This window comes from Cricetulus griseus, chromosome 4, assembly GCF_003668045.3.
Source record: "Cricetulus griseus strain 17A/GY chromosome 4, alternate assembly CriGri-PICRH-1.0, whole genome shotgun sequence".
Lineage (NCBI taxonomy): Eukaryota > Metazoa > Chordata > Mammalia > Rodentia > Cricetidae > Cricetulus > Cricetulus griseus.
In genome coordinates, this window is record NC_048597.1 from 196,953,845 (window position 1) to 196,971,884 (window position 18,040).

At 40.9% G+C, this 18,040-nt stretch overlaps 1 protein-coding gene across 28 annotated transcripts in view; it reads right to left on the reverse strand.

The window, feature by feature from the left end:
* Snap91 (synaptosome associated protein 91) overlaps positions 1-18,040 on the reverse strand; it is a 106,442-nt gene that overhangs the window by 62,496 nt on the left and 25,906 nt on the right. For all 28 annotated transcript variants that reach the window (XM_035443863.1, XM_035443862.1, XM_035443856.1 and 25 more), the window contains exons 2-6: positions 7,503-7,645; positions 6,778-6,853; positions 5,542-5,644; positions 3,963-4,056; positions 2,376-2,487 (exon numbers count right to left, since the gene is read on the reverse strand). In XM_035443863.1, the coding sequence (XP_035299754.1) occupies positions 2,376-2,487; positions 3,963-4,056; positions 5,542-5,644; positions 6,778-6,853; positions 7,503-7,645 (528 nt within the window). The remainder of the gene's footprint in view (positions 1-2,375; positions 2,488-3,962; positions 4,057-5,541; positions 5,645-6,777; positions 6,854-7,502; positions 7,646-18,040) is intronic.

Here is an 18,040-nt window from a genome sequence, read left to right on the forward strand (position 1 = left end):
GATTTTTCTAAGATTCTCCTCTTTCTGTATTTTTTAGTTTCTAGTGTTCAAAAGTTATATGCCCTTTAGTTTGGGGGACATTCAGGTGATAGTCTCTGAGCTTCTAGAATATGTGTTTTGGTACCAAACATGAATTTGGTAAAGTATGTTCTTCAGTAGTTCACATTTTCCACCTAATTTTATCAGATTTAACTTGAGTTTATCAGGATGAAAGCCAATCCTAAACTGAGGGGTACCTGTGCTTTATCCCATTTCATCAGGGGGTACAGAGAACCAGCTTGAACTCTTAGAAGAAAAACGGGTAGCCTGGTCACAACCTTCACACTTGTCTATGGTCTGCCTCCAGCAATGTGTCCATCAGGCTTTCCTTCCTCTGCCCCAGTCCTCATGGCAATTTTCACTTTTGAGATTCTACCTGGTTAGCCATGATTTAGCCATGTATACCTGTCAGCCTTTCCAATTGCCCAGTGCCTAACCTGTCTTGTGAATCCAAAGAGTTTCCAGCCTGCTCAGTTCTTCATATCTTAGGACAATAGTGACTTCACAGCTCTTTACATGTGGACTAGAAAGTGGGAGTTGGCTTGCTTATCCATGCAGACTTTTAAAGAACACTAACTCTAACATACTGCTGCCCCAGGGGGGACTCGAGGTTCCATCAGTTTCAACAGAAGCTTTATGACCAGGAGTTCAATCCAGTGAATGTATAGAATGACCTGTGGGTATTTCCTTTGACTCCTGAAGAGGGACATACCCTGACACTAGCAAAGCTGCCACATGTCATTGATCCCTGTGACAACACAGGAATAATAATTGTACTTCAACTCTGGGTAACTCACATATTTGGTTTGTGCAAAAAGATGTTTTAGAGGTTAACTATGGGCACCGTAAGCTTAATCAAGCAATGAGCCGCTACTCACAGATAGGACAGAAAGACATGCCACCTTAATAAGGTTTCTGAGCACCCAGAAGTCTAGGTAGTTTAGAGAACTCTTTATGTCAAAGGTAAAATTTTGCAGTTGGAGATCCTTGCAACTAAAACCCAGTCCAAAGTCTGCTGTGCTGCTTTGATTTTGCAGGAAACACATAGAGCATTGTGTGCTGCTGTAGGGAGAACACCCTGCACAGGGCCAGGTAAGAGAGAGCTCAGGCCACAGGAAGTCCCCCAACCACTCCAAACTTAAGCCACCAGAGCCATGGTTCCAGAAAAATCTAAAGGTACTCAAGTAGTACACAACAGATTTACATGTTGTGAAATCCCTCTGTCATGCTCCAGCATAGTCTCATAGCGCATGGCAAAAGAGCCATGCCTTCTTGACAAAGCAGTGATATCCTTAAGGGGAGCTGTTGTTGACATACTTCTAGAGACCAAGATCTTGACCAAATCAAATCAAGTGGTCCTCAGACACAGAGTGGGTACTGTGTAGTCTACCAAGCTGTAAAGTTGGACAAACACAAGGATACTTTAGGATACATAATATTATCAGTCAAGGAAGCCATGACTAAGCAGACGTGTTGTATGAACAGCAGGCCCATTTCCAGGGCACCAAGTTTCTCTTGTGCATGGCTGTTTCTCTCAATTATCCTTTAAATCCTATCTGTGGCCTTTGGGAAATTCCTCATGACCAGCTAACAGAGGAAGAAGAAAATTCCACTTCGGTACTAGTTGGAAGCAATACAGTGTATATTATCTCTGCAAAGAGGTGATCTGAATAAGAAAACGGAACTTTCACAGTAGGCCAAGCCTTTGATAGTACACTATCTGCCTTTCTCTTGTAGCCAGACTTGGGGAAGATCACCAAACTGTGGGGAGCAACTGGCTATGGGGTTGGATGATAGGAATTTGGTAAAATTAAGCTCAAGTATTGATGACAAGGAGGTCAGGATCAACCTGGATGAAGGAAGTGAATCAACCTTTCAAAAGATAACTATCACGAGTCAATTTTTCCCATGTGCAAATCCAAAAGCACACACTACCAACAAGCTTTTAATAGTGAGGATGAGGGCACACTGTAGGAGTGGCAATGACATCAGAATGGAGACTAAAGATGCCAAGCAGCATAGGATTCCTACCTTAGCTGGTGTACCCCTCATAACTGCTGGTCCTCAGAGGGACAGGTCCTTTTAGTGGGGAGATCATCAGTTTGCCTACCTTGTACTAGATGTCTACCCCAGCTATGGATTTATCCTCTCAGTCACATGGCTCTGCCAGCAGCACCATCAGGAGTTACTCAGTATCATGGCATCTCGCACAACACTGCTTATACTGAGGTACTCATTTAGGGCTCAAGAAGGGAGACAATAGATTCATCCCCACAGAGTTTGTCAGCCTTATTACAACCCCATCAGTCCCAAGGTGTCACAGCAGTGTCACTTACCAAGTAAGTTAATGACTCCATCATTGTAGCAAGCGAAAAGTTTGATAAGATCTTTGAAAAGAAGCATAAATGCAGCATTTATGACACCATTTGTTAGTTCATTTGGATGCACCTAGAAAAATGAGCATTTAACTTTAGCTGCACATCAGCAAGTTAGTATTTTTCTCAAATCATAATAAAATGTCCACGAATGACCACTAAGAAATTCACTCATATTCTAAAAATGCTGGGTAACTTTTAGTAAGCCTAGCAATACCAAAGGACTGGTCACATATGCTTCAATTAAGCTAGAACCCTTAGTAAGGAAGAGGAAAGCTAAAAGTAGATAAATTAAAAGAATGGGAAAAACATTAAGAGTAGCTGTCCTATAAAGAACTTACTGTAAAATCTGTCAAAAACCAATGTGATGGTTTGCAATTTCTACTTAAAATTTCACAAGACTTAGCTGTTAGGAGTAGGGCTCAACTATAGTCTTAGTCATGGGATCTTAACAAAGACTTTAAGCTAGGAGAATTTGAGGAAAGCATTTTAGACACCTATCAAATTACAGAAGAGCTGACAATGAGAGCTCAGAACATTCCTACATGTCAAAATATCTTATTTTCATGAGTCAGGTCCTCTTAACTGTTATTTTTGAGTTAATTATACATGTACACACAGTTGTAAGAAGTAAAAGAGGGGGATCCCATATGGTATTGACCTACTTTCTCCCAAACATAGTATAGAGCTCAAGGAACTATATTGTCAATCATGTTACAGCCAGGATACTGAATGACACAATCTACTGACTGCATTCAGAGTTCCCTAGATTCACTTGCATACATGTTGGTTGTATTCAGTTCTATACAATTTTAGCACACATATACCTTAATATATCTATCACCATAGCCATTCAGGTTATGTTTCTAAAAATTATTTTTTATTTTTATTATATATATTATATGTATATATATATATGACTATTTTGTATGTGTGCATGTGTATGTAACACTTGTGTGCTTGGTGCTCATGAAAGTCAGAAGAGGGCATCTGATCCCCTGGAACTGGAGTTATAGACGGTTGTGAGCTGTCATGTGGGTGTAGTAAATCAAACTCGGTTCTCTACAAGAGTAGCTTCTTAATCACTGAGTCATTCCTGCAGCCCCAACAGGTATGTTTTTAAAAAACAATAGTACCTATTGACCTTGTCTGAAAAGACCTGTTATCTATGATAACATAAAATCCCTCTCCTGGGTGGACAGTCTTAGATAGTCCATGTCGGAAGGCTTCTGATAGGAAAGTGGCTATTTAACTGCCTGAGGTACATCTGGTGCATACTTCACCTTATTATAAACACTACAAACTATGTTCTCCTCTGAACAGAAGGCTCTAAGAATGCCCTGCTCGCCCTTTTCTATGACCCCAGGAAACAACTTATGAACTCTGGAAAAATCTGGGGGCCTACGAGTATGAATGAAATATTACTGTAATTCATCCACATGAAGGCGCTCTGTTGCAAACCCCAGGCAACCTCTAACTGACCTGTAGCCTCTTCAAAGGAAAGACAAAGACCAATTATGCAGGAAACATTTCATGTGAGACACGTACATCAAACTCCAGCAGTGCATCAATCTGCCCCTGCAGGATTGGCATGCTCTTCAGGAGCTTCTCAGGAACCATTGTCCTCATTACACCGTCAGCCCTGTAACACAAAAAGAACAGAAGCACACATCTTTGTAGACACTGCAAATACCAGGCCGTGGCTTTGTTCTGAGCTGTGCAGCTTGTTTTCCTTGTGAATCTCCTAAGATCACTGTCAGGCATTAAGAGGTTGTGACTATTTGCTTAAGCTCTTAAATCAGTGGTTCTCATCCTGTGGGTCATAACCCTTTGGGAGGTCAAATAACTCTTTTACAGGGGTCCCATATCATAATCCCGCAATCAGATATTTACGATTCATAACAGTAGCAAAATTACAGTTATGAAGTAGCAACTGTATGGCTGGGGTCACCACAACATGAGGAACTATAGTAAAGGGTTGCAGCATTAGGAAGGTTGAGAACCACTGACTTAAATGGCGAGCCATCTCTCTAGCCCCTCTATAGAGCCTTAAAAATAAATCAGTAAACCTCTGCAACACTTTACCAATATTTTTAGTTAGGGACAGACAAAAGGCCTGCATGAACTTCTGGCTGAACACAACAGCCCAGATTAAACCATCTATTTGGAGGCAAATAAATGGCAACTGGATATTAATTCAATTTTTCTGCTTTGTTGAGGCTTTCTTAGTAAGTAATACCAATAACTAAATTATGTTATGTATATTTCCTAGCAAAGTATTACCTTTCAAATCTAAATCACCACATACACAAGCTTATTTTTACCTCAATTAAAATTCATGTCAATAGCCAGGCAATAGTGGCATGTGCCTTTAACTCAGGAGGCAGAGGCAGGCAAATCTCTGAGTTCAAGGCCAGCTTAGTCAACAGAGCAGGTTCCAGGACAGCCAGGGCTACACAGAGAAACCCTATCTCAAAAAATCCAAAACAAAAAACAAAAAATTAATTCATAGAAATAATGATTTTTCATCTAACACCACTACACATTGAAATGAATCTTGTCAATTCTCCCCTTAAGTTATTGAAAGATATTTACATTAAGAATGTTGAGGGGCTGGAGAGATGGCTCAGAGGTTAAGACAGCTCTTCCAGAGAACCCTGGTATAATTCTTAGCACCTACATGGCAGCTCACAACCATCTGTAACTCAGGTTTCAGGAGATCTGACGCCCTTACACAGACATACATGCAAGCAAAACACCAATGCACAGAAAAACTTAAATATAAAAAGGAATTATCAAAGACATTTAAAAAAGAAAACGTCTGTTTTAACAAATATTTGTACCACATAATTTCTGAGCAGCAAATCTGATTTTTATGCATGAACACACAATACCACATAGCTCCAGGGTAACTTCTATCACACTAACTTACTAAGCTGTTTCTTCAGGTGACTGTGAACTGGGCCTTCCAGGATCAATGTTAGTTGGCATATAAGCTTAGTTAAATAAATCACATATGCCTTGAGGATTTGCTGTGCTTAAATAAATAAGAAGAGAAGAGAGAGAGAGAGAGAGAGAGAGAGAGAGAGAGAGAGAGAGAGAGAGGGAGAGAATGAGAGAGCCGTACCCTTTTTTCACTCTGGCAAAGTCAAATGCCATCTGTCTGTAGGAGAACGCCTTTTCATTCAGGTATCTACTGTAACGCCTTATGAACGTAGACATATCATAACCTGGGGAGAGAGGAGACAGAGCCATGGAATAATGTCTTCAATTGTACTCTGCATACTAGTAACTATTTTTTAGCTCCTCAAAATAGACAAGGATTGCCATGACTGCCTCTGAGACGGGGCTCAACATGTGACAATAAGCCTCATTTACCATCCTGCTTGCAGGCCAAGAGTCTACCATATGGGGCACTCCCATTCAATACGGTGATTATACTGTCTTGTACAGAAAGTCTTTTCTGATTTTTTTTTTTGAAAAATAGTGATAAAATGAAATTACTTCTCTTATATGCAACTCCTAGTGAAGCCTATTGAATTTTCATTGTTTCTGGCATATACAGAAATAAAAGGTCACAAAATTTAATTGTGATTCAATGACTATTTCTCTGGAGTTTTAAAAACAGTTCCTCCCCTAGAGAAAGTTAGCAGCACTTGTGTTCACTGTTACAAATAATAGCCTGTTTCATTTGTAACATACACAGCCATCTGGTATGGGTCTATCTAGCCTTACATGTATGTATAGCAAACAAACTGGATGAATGAACCAGAGGTAACAGCTCCAGCTGTATTAACCTACAAAAACATTTAACAGGGGAATTTTTTTCTTTTTCATTTGGCTGACATCTTTAGTTCTTTTATGCCCTGAACCTTTACAAGCAAACTGTGAGACAGATTCACCCACGGTCCACTTTTTAAAGTGAATACTCTTAAGTGACTAAATAAAATAAATATATATGATATATGCCCAATTGTCAACAATGAAGGAATTTGATAGTTACTTTCATAGTATGTTTTTAAGTAACCAATGGAACTATTCATAACAATGACTTTGGATTAATGGCCACCCCCAGATTTTATTTTATTTTTATTTATTTATTTTTCACCATTTTAAAAAATTTAAATTAGAAATGATATTGTTTTACCTGTTAATCCCAGTTCCCTCTCCCTCCCCTCCTCCCCTGCCCCCCACCAATTCCCTATCCCATACTCTTTCTGCTCCCCAGGGAGAGTGAGGCCTTCTATGGGGGATCTTGAGAGTCTGTCCTATCCTTTGGAGCAGGGCCTAGGCCCTCCCCCGTGTGTCTAGGCTGAGAGAGTATCCCTCTATGTGGAATCACCCCCAGATTTTATTTTCTCACCGTGGGATCCACTTTTATCCAGAAAGTTGCTGAGGTTGAATAGTGTATTTCTAGAGGCCAAATACTGAATAAATCTCTGAAAAACAAAAATTAGAATTAAACACCCATATTTTCATATGATACCTTTAAATATTTTTTGATGTTTAAGTGATATTTATTTATGTCTACAATTTTTTATTGTGTTCTCTTAGTTACAAAGCATCCTATGCTGTTAACTTTCTCTAAGGGAGAAATTGTTTTTAAAACTCCAGAGAAACAGTCATTGAATCACAATTAAATTTTGCGACCTTTTTCTTCTGTATATGCCAGAAACAATGAAAATTCAATAAGCTTCTCTAGGAATTGCATGTAAGAGAAGAAGTAACTTAATTTTATCACTATTTTTCAAAAGTAGTCATTCCATTAATGCAATCTGCATTGGAAGACGCAAAGGAATACTTCCTCTAGGAAAGTAGCCCTCCTGATCCTTTGTTTTAGCATTTTCATGTGCTCCTGATACATTCAGATAGAATAAACACTTAAATGCTTCTGTATCACCGAGACAAGGTCAAACTCAAAATATATTTTTAAAGATTGCTAAATCCAAGGTTGAAATTATTCTCAAAATAAGCATGAAACACATATTTCTCCTCCTCCTCCTCATTAGTGAAAACCCAAGGGTCTTAAATTAACATCATATTTTGCTACCCCCACCTCTACCAAGAAGCAGTTGTACATTTGGTTACCTCATTTCCATGCACCATGAGATGGTGGGTGGTCACTAAAGCTTTAAATACCACCACCCAGCTACTGTTTGTTGCCCGCTCAAAGAGGGTGTCGGCCATCTGAGGAATATTGACATTGGTCTCATTGGTAGCCTGGATCAAATCTATGAAAGCAGAAGATATGCAGTAACTATTATATATAAAATTCACCTCAAATTTTAAACATTTAAAGCTCATTACTACCATGACTTCAAAACTACTTAGATAAGAGTTAACTGAAAAAAACTATACTGTGGCATTCTTACATATGAACAACATTAAATGTATATTTTTAACCAATATATTCACTTATTCTTGAGCTTTTTTTTCAATTGAATTCTCTTTTGTATTGTGCTGATTAGTTTTTGGTCAACTTAACACAAACTTGGGTCATTTGGGTAGAGAAAAACTCAACTGAGAAAATGTCTCTGTAGGACTGGCCTGGAGGAAAGTCTTTGGGAGCACTTCCTGATTAATGATTGATATGGGAGCACCTAGCCAGTGAGCCCCATTCCTCGATAGCCTCTGCTTCAGCATCTGACTCTAGGTTCCTGCTCTGACTTCCTTTCAGGATGGACTGTAACCTGCAAGCTGAAATAAACCCTTCTCTCCCTAAGGTTCTTAAGTCATGGTGTCATATAATAGCAATGCAAATCAAACTAGGAAAGTTTTCCTGACTGATTTTTTTCCGATTACTGCTACAGATGCCTTTTTTTTTTTTTAAATGACAAACCCCAGGTGAGTTAAACCTCCTGTCACTCCAAGTGCTAGGTCTCAAACATGAGGATGCTAATCTAACAGACTGGGGGAAAAAACAGGTAAGTATTTTTGCAACATAGTATCTAAAAGTATACTTTACTTGGATCTGAATTTTAAAGCGTGCTAACAAATGTACTGTTGTATGACTGACAGAAGCAAAATAGTGAATGAGTGAAGGATCCCACTATATTCATCCGCTACCTTCATGAAGCTCTCTGAGAACACCATATAGTGTTTGGTTCTCATCTGGCCTTAGACAGTAAGATAGAAGAGCTATGTAACACATTTCACTATTCACATCCAATCTGAACAACCCCGCAGAACAGCAGGCCTCCAGTTTTAATAGAGAGGGAAGTCTTAGGAACTACATCTGGAAAGGACCAGAAAAGCTTTCTTGAAGGATGAGAATAATAATAAGAGAAAATTGGGGGAAACATGTTGCCAGGATAGGAATGATGGCTGGGATGTCAAAAGGATGTGAACTAAGAAGTAATTACACTTTGGTCTATTCATAACGCACCACGATTGCTAATACCTCTAAGTTTAGGTAATGAGACTTTTTTGGGTGATTTGTTTTAAAAATCTTACTTGTGAAATAGAGAAATGTTCAGCTTACTGTTGGGAGAGTATAGATTCTGAGTGAAGATCAGGGTGGGTTTGTCTCTCTCTGCATTTGTATCAGTGAGTTTCCCCAGAACTGCGGGGTGTGTGTGTGTGTGTATGTGTGTGTGTATGCATGCATCTGTCTGTCTGTCTGTCTGTCTGTCTGTCTGTCTGTCTGTCTGTCTATGTGTCTACACCTGTGCAGTACATATGAGTGTGGGTTCCTGTGGAGGCCAGAGATGTCGGATGCCTGAGAACTAGAGTAGGTGGTTGTGAGCTAACCAATGTAAGTGACAGGAATCCAATTAGTATCTTCTGCAAGAGTAGTATGTGCTCTTAACCACTGAGCCATCACTTCAATCTGAGAAGGACTTTAAAAATTATTATGTTTTTACTATTTTAAATTATGTGTTCATGTGTGTCTGTGTCTGGGTATATGCATGTGTGTGTGGGTGTCCTCAGAGGCTAAAGGTGCCAGATCATCTTGGAGCCTGAGTTATGGGTGGTTGTGATCCCCCTGACATGCATGCTGGGATCTGAACTTAGGTCTTCTGGAAAAGTAGTATGTACTCTTGACTGGTAAGCCAGATCGCCTCGCCTGCCCTGGGAAGAGCCTTGTGAATATACATGCAGCATGGATCCTTCAGGATTATACATCTCCGATGGGCTGTGGTGCTGTGGGGGTTAAGCAGATAGGACAGATGTGGACCTTGCTTAGATAAGGCCAAGAAGGAACCACATCTAACTTCACTGAAGAGTTGGATTTCATCTTAGAGACAAGGAAGGGATGGGGGCTTCTAGCAGGCAAATACCAAGACAATTTGGTGTTTACCAAACAACACAGTATTCTGTACTAAGTACAATCTCCAAGGTCCACACAGGCACAGGATAAGGGGGAATCACCCTGGCATGGAAAGATAGGCTGAGAGGAAAAACGGTGGAAGCTACAAATCCCACTAGGATGAGGTGGACTAATGAGAATGCAGGAAAGGTTGGTGGGGAGATGAGGAGCAGGAAGAAACAGAAGGTAAAACAGACTTGCGAGCTAGAGGAATAGACACCAGAGGGAACGAGCACAGACTTCCCAGGCAATTTCAGATCGCACCCTGGGGACCAATAAACTGTTATTTATTGAAAATGGAGGAAAGCTGTTCTGAAGGGATATATATATATATATATATATTATATATATATATATATATATATGCTATTTTAGCAATAACCTTGAAAGAACCGTTGGACATCTATGTTGAAATGTTCGATGGGGGACTGGGAACAGACTCTAACTTAAGCTTAGACAGGACATTTGGCCTAGATAGACATTGGGAGTCACTGGTGATGAGAGTTTAACTACAAATAGGAGATGTAACTCACAGAACATGAAAAAAAGGAAAATTAAATGGGTAAATAAGAATCAAATCTAAGAAATCTTAGACTATTATTTAATATCTTCAAAAGTTCCAGGAGTAGTTAGGGGTCATCATAGTCGAATGCTACACAAAGTCCTATTTAGATGAACCACCAAGTAGACTATAGAGCTGACAGACTAGCTGCTGTGTTTGTCAAGAAGCTGTCAGACTCACTGGAGGAAAAATGTAAAGGGAAGGGCCAAGGAAAAAACTATTTATTACTAAAAGAAAAAAAAAACAAACAAGAAATAGCAGACAGAGGTCAAGTAGAAAGATCAAGAAAGAGATGAAGTTGATAATACAGAAAACACATAATAGAGATTGAAACCATGAGCAAAAATACATCTGGCCTTAGGTTGTTTCTGCTATGTATTCTTTCAGTGACATGAAAGTAATCAGTAGTACCTTGGGGGGAGTCACTGCTATGTTGCACAGGCTGTCCTCTTACTTTTTGACTCAAGGAATTCTCCTGCCTCTGCTTCCTACACGGGGCCAAAGAGGACCACTGAATTGAGTTGAGTGTTACAAACATTCACTTCTGTCATTGTAGAATGAAAGCAGCTTCAGATGACACACAGATGGCTGTGTTCCCACAAAGGTTCACAAACACAGAACAGGCCAGATTTTCCCAATAAACTATATTTTGCCAATCTATGGAAAGTTGAACATAATAGCCAGTTAATGGGAAGATGAACATAATAGCCAGGTGTGAAGTGGTATACACCTGTAGTTCTGGCTAGTAGGAAATATTTGGTAACCTATGTCTTCAAATGGGAAGTATGCATGAAGTACTGGTCTTGCAGAGCAATGGTTGCCTTGAGGAAAAGCAACTGAGTGATTGAAGTGTTCCTTTCTGAACCACTAACTTAAAGGAAATTTAAGAGACTTCAAACTACAATGATCAGACTCACTACTCAGTAGTAGTTGCTATCATAAAATAAGAGAGTGGGGCCAGCAAGATGGCTCAGGGCTATGTAAAGATACTTTCTACCAAGCCTGACAACTGATGCTGAGATTATCCATATGGCTATATGTAGCAATGGTTTCTGCCACTGCACTGCTGAGTGGTTCATTATATAGACACACCACAAGCACCTGAATCTATTCACCTATTTCTCAGTTATCTGTATTTGGCATTATACTTGAAGATGCTATGAGACTCTCTATATAATTGTGTGTATGTGTAAGTGGGCATATAGTTTCATTTTCCTTGGGCAATTACTAGAGAGTAGACAAATTGGGTCATTTTCTGATATTTAACTTTAGGAAATTACTTCAAAAAGAAATTGTATCAGGGATTAATTCCCACTGGAGTTGTTTAAGTGTTCCATCCCGGGACATCCCTGCCAAGGTTTGAGATAGTCGTTTTTTATACACCCTTCTCCCCCTATTAACAACTATTCTCATGATGGATTTTGTTTGCATTTCCATAATAACTAGTGGTTTTACTTACTATTTTTAAGTTTTACAATTGCTTCAGGCAGTAGAGTAAATACAAACCCCCTTCATTACTCTATCTTGCCACAAAATATAAACCTCTCTTTTGTGGTCATTTTCAACAGTTGAAAATTTGTCATAGGCAATCACTTTTAGCTAAGATAATTCATCAATAAGAGCATGAAAGAAACAGAAATAAGTGAGAAACTACAACTCCCTAAACAATTATTCCCTGAAATAATAAGATAGCAGCAAGCCTGAACTGTTTTCAGATTCATGGTTACTTTTTCCCCCCCAGGTCTGTGTGGCACTGACAGCCGCTTGAACCATATGCAGGGATCATGACAGGACCCCTGTTACTCCTTGCTGGGAATGTCCTATAATCTCTGCTCTGGATTGCCTCCAGCATGAGGAGATGTACTTGAGTGAAATTAAATGCTCATTGCTCCTCTTCTGACCAGAGCCTCCCTGGAGCCTCCTCCTGATGTCCACTGAATGAGCCCGAACATTCCAAGGATAAATCTCCTACCTTATAGTTACACCCCAGGCCTTTACTTATGCTTGCACTGTAAGTATAAGGTTTGTACGTTATACTTTACCTTGAGAACACAGCCTTTCATTAGAAGGCTCGGCTACCTTACTAGTCTTTTCTATGCCAAAAATTGCATTCCATCAAAATTATTCTGAAACTGCTTCATGATGTTCTTAGTCCCTAGACTGTCCCTGTCATGACTGAACTGAGAGTTCATCTGGGATCAATCTCAAATAGTCTACCCCCTTGAGGTTCTGACCTTGTCCTTATGAGAAAGAGTGTCTCTGGTCTTGTCTCATGCAGTTTAAGGTAAAGGACATTGGGCTTGGGGCAAGAGATCTAGTTTGCAGCCTGGCTTTGCTACTGATGGAAAAGCTCATGTGATGCTTGTGTAAATTTTGTTTTTCACCTAGCCATGGCAATAATATTAACAATTTTACAGGACAGACACTGTGATTTATGATAATCCCCACCTTAACACACCTCAACTGTGGTTCTCATTACACAGAATTACAGTTGTTACTTCACATATGCTTCCATCAAGTTCCATGTCCAACAGGAAGGAAGGAAGTCCTTTAGGAATCCCTGGAGTCTAACATTGGCCATGCTATAGAAAAGATGGTTATCTGAGATGGCTATACCTAGCTTATTATCTGTCCCAACCCAGAACAATTTTAGGCAGGCACTACGCACACCTGTTGTCATAGCACTTAGGATCTAAGGAAAGAGAAAGAGGACTATCATGCATAGCTTTTGCGTGGCGATTTTGGGCAGCTTAACTCCTTTTTGTTTATTAGAAACTGTAACAGGGGCTAGAGAGATGGCTTAGAGGTTAAGAGCACTCGCTGCTCTTCTAGAGGTCCTGAGTTCAGTACCCAACAACCACATGGTAACTCACAACCATCTGTAATAAGATCTGGTGCCCTCTTCCAGTATGCAGGCATTCATGCAGGCAGAACACTATATACATCATAAATAAATCTTTAAAAGAAAAGAAACTGCGTGACATTGAGCACAGTTATTGCTGAGGCCAAATTTCCTTGTTACAATAATGAGGCTAATCACAGCACCATGCTGCAGCTGTTTTATTAAATGGGAATGGCAAATGTTGAGTACAGAGCCTGACAAATTAATCACCCTTTGGAGTGCTCTCTCTCTCTCTCTCTCTCTCTCTCTCTCTCTCTATATATATATATATATATATATATATATATATATGTATGTATGTATACACACACACACTTGGCAGACTTTTAACTAATTTTAAACTAATTCAATTACTTGTTTAACAAAAATTTTTGGATTCATACTATATGCCAGGCATTGATATATTAACAGCTAGACACAGAACAGTGAAAAGGAGGCCACTGGCTTCACAAAGATTCGATTTGAATGGAGAACACAGGCAGACATAAGCAGTGCGATGGGAAATAAGGGATGAATGGCTAGGGATACAGATAGATTTAGACAGATGGTATCGTTCAAAGGGGGTGATTAAGAAAGGCCTCCCCAATGAAACGGCATTCAAAAGGACCCAGATGCAGTATAGAAACCAGCCATTTGGTGATCTTGGTGATCTGTTCCAGGCAAAAGGAACAGCAGATGCAAAGGCCTTGTGAGTCCAGATGAGCTGACAGGCTCAAGACTAAACAAGCTAGCCGCTGTGGACAGAGAGCAGTGAGAACGGTAAAGAGGGGTGATGAGAACTGACCATACTCTTGACAACACAGGGAAGAATTGACCATACTCTTGACAACACAGGGAAGACCTGACACTTTATTCTGAGCATTTGGGGAAGGTTCAGAGGTTTTTGACCAGGGCAGCGACATGTTCCAGCCTACATTTTGAAGAGTCCCTGCAGTAAGTCTAAATGCACAGGCTGAGTGAGGGGAATGGATCTACCGAGACAGGCAGGGTTCAGGTGAGACGTGAGGGTAAACTTGCCTCGATGCGGAACAGGGCAGAAGCAGGAGGCACAAGCAAGATTGCAGACATTTCACAGGATGAGTCAAGATCAGCTGGTGGACTTGACTGTGGTGGGGGAAGAGGCACAAGACCCACAAAGGAATGGAGAAAGACAAGGTCACAGTGCCCGGGTAGTAAGACAAACTGTGTCTAGTGTGCTCTCTGGGGAAAAGAGTAGAGAAGCAAAGTGGGTGCCAGTACGGAGCTTTTGTTTCTCCTTCCACCCACTTCCACCAACTATACTATCCTCTCTTTGACCTTACTGCCATCCTCAGTGCAGTGGCTGCATCTGAAGACTCGCTGACAGCCAACAGAGCACACAGGCAAGTCCTCAGTAGAGTGGTCCCATTTGAAGAACCAGCCATAAATGTCCCCTAAAGTGAGCATAGTCCAGCTCCAGGTAGGCATGAGGAGCTTCTCAAAGTTAACACGATGAATTACCAACCAAGAGCAACAGGGAATATGCTGGTTGCGATGCCTCTTCACGAAGCTCCTCCTAGACATGAGACTGTAGATGGCCAACATGAGTGTCCAACTGTTATGTAACTCAAAAACCAGGGATACACACACACACACACACCCGGGTTACGTTAGAGTGAGAGGGAGTCATGGCAGCAGGGGTTGGGGCTGGGTTGTGAGGGTGTCAAATAACACCAATCCCTGGGGGTCCAGAAAAATTTTATAAAAATTTTTTGGAAGTTTAACTTTCTGCTATTTAGGATTTGAACACAGCTACTTGTGTCACTAATAATGTAAATCATTGGGTCTCTTTACCCTCAAGTCATCATCAGTGAGGAGGAAATTATTATTACAAAGTCCCACCTACCACCAGTTACATTTCATTGATAGCTTTCCCTCTGCTGGGTGTTTTCTTGTTTGTCATAGAATTTTTAAGACCTCTGTTTTAAGATAGCACTTGGTAGGAGAGTAATTTTAAGGACAAGAAAAAAAAAAAGTAGTCAGTACTGTAGATGAAGGGGATGGCCATACAAGCAGAACACTAGATGGCAAGAGGTCTGGAGAGATAGGCCACCGCTACCGTGGCTGCTAGGGGGATTCTCAAGGATACTGCAGCTTCAGTTTCTGATTTCCCACTACTGTCACAAGATGATCACCTATGAATGTCTAGTCCTCAAGCTTGCCAGGTAAATTAACACAAGTCCTCTTTACATGGCAGCCATGGGGAGTTGCATGTCATGGGAACTTGAGAGGAACATAAGCTTTTTTTTTTAATCCAAGGGGTAGGGGCTCCTACCTATAAATTATCACACAAACAATATTTTAGGAACCTCCTTTCAGAGACTAAATTGTCCCGATGACAAATTTACCATATCCTAGCACTGAGCAGCCTGTGTGTCCCTCATGCTCTCTAGTCATAGCCCATCACTTCCTACACCATTCTCACAGAAGAGCCAACTCCTCAGCTCTTTCTGTTCAGTCCTTCCTTGCAGGGCCCTTGGGGCCATAAGGAAAAACAGTGCTATGTACATCGGACTCCAGCAGCAGACACCCGACATGGGCTCTCAGTTCCAGTCAGGATTCCCACCCACATGTGTGAAACTTATGCTTCCTAAAATTAAACAGTAGTTAGAAACAGCAACTACCGAGATTCTCTCTCCATCCTCTCAGATCAAGATGGCGCCTGAATACTTGGCCATTTTTTACACCAGGAGCCAATGTCACACTCCACCCCCACTCCTGCTCCTCTGCTAGGCAAAAGCTCTCAAATCCTCCCCTGCAGGACTTCACCTCTGGTCTTGCTCAAGCCCCACTGTTTCTATCATTCAGAGTCGCTTCTTCCCTTCTAGGGAAGCACATCCTCTATTTACTTTCCGGAGTATCACAGAATATAACCATAGTTCTTAATACATCACTATTGTCTACTGAAGGATTTCAGGAAAGAGAGAATCAGGTTATCTAGACGAAAGGACCAAAAATATTTTAGTATCTCCTCTATGAACGTTGGATTTCATGGACAAAGGGAGAACTGGAAAAGGATTTTATAGTTTTTGAGAAACACTGAATAGAGCTATATGGTCATGGCAGCACAAACCTCCAGTCTCAGCCACAAAGGAGGCTGAGGTAGTAGGATCACAAGTTCAAGGCCAGCCTGCTTGTCTTAAAACTGAAAGCAATAAAAGGGCCATGGGAAAAGCTTACATGTATAAAACCTGTCTAAAATACACAAGACCTTAGGTTCAACTCCCAGTTTGGAAAGATGATGGGAAAATGCTTTAGAGAAGCTAAGCTCATTTGGTAGATGAACAAATGTGGGAGAGTAAACAATGGTCAGAAATGCAGAGATCATATATGCCAACCACAGAGAGATAACCAGGAGCCATCCCCGGATGCTCCCTTACCAAGCTCTGAGAACACATACCAGCCAGACTTCTACTCTCTTCTGTCCAGCAGAAAGAAACACAAATCAAGTTCCTAGTTCCACTACAGTGTGGGAGATTGTGGAGGGCCTTTCTGATATTCCCAGTGAAATGCTGAGTTCTCAATTTCAAGGCCCTGCAGCAATGATCAGTTTCTTAAGTCTTCCACGTACTTTGGGTACAATTATAATTAACAGACGAGGGCAAGATAACTAGATATGCTGGCTAGTTTTTGTCAACTTGACACAAACTAAAGTCACTCAAGAAGAAAGAACTTCAAGTGAGAAACTGCCTGTATAAGATTGGCCAATGGACATGTTGGGGGCATTTCTTGATTAACGATTGATGTGTGAAGGCTCAGCCTACTATGAGGAATGTAGTTATTGTTCCTAAGCAGGTGGTCCTAGTCAGTAAGTAAGCAATGTTCCTCCATGGTCCCTGCTTCAGTTCCTGCCTCCAGGTCTTGCCTTGGCTTCTCTTCATGATGGACTGTAAAATATAAGATAGATTAACCCTTTCCTCTCTGGGTTGGTTTTGGTGATGTCTTATCACAGCAACAGAGAAGCAAACTAATACACTAGAGAACATAGATATTATTCAGAACAATGCTGCAGCTTCATCATAGAGGGACCAGGGCCCCCAAATTACTGCTTCTGTCTAGACAGCCTACCTTTGCCATTACTTCATATGCCTAGGCTACAAAGGGAAGATTGTAAGAAGGAAACAAATGAGGGTTAGTTAGGATGGACAGAGAGTAAAGGAAAGCCCAAAGCAATGATCTGGGGCAATGACAGAGAGAGAGAGAGACAGAGAGAGAGAGAGAGAGAGAGAGAGAGAGAGAGAGAGAGAGAGAGAGAGAGAGAGCACAGAAAGGAGAGAACCAAAAACACTTATTAGAAAATCAGCTTTTCTAAGAGAGAAGTCTTGGCCTTGTCTACAGGCCTAGGTCTTCAAATGCCCTTCCCTCAAGTGTGACAGCCTGGAGCAGTTCCTAGAAGGCAACCCAAAAGGACTCCTTCCTCACTGTGCTTTTTCTGTTAACAGGATGTCACTTGCCAAACTGGTAGCCACTAATGAACTATGTCACTTTGCCCACGTCTGTATCAAGCCCTTAGTCACAGAGATCTCCTGAGACAAAGTCACACTAATGTGGTGGTGAAAATGAAGGCAGTGCCAACCAGCCCCTCCTGTGGCTCAGGATGATCCTTGTCACAGGGAAGGAAGAACCAGACAGACTTTTATCCCAAATCAAGGTCTTCAAAACCCTCAGATCTTCATCCATCTTCTGCCTGTTAATGATGACCAGCTCTCAGGGCTTCTCCCAGTTTAGGGATGTGTTCTAATTGGTGCAGACCACTCCCTGGAGGATAGATATCCTTGCCAAATAGTGTCTAAGAATGAGCCGACACTATGTCTCCTTTGTCACTCACTGCTAGG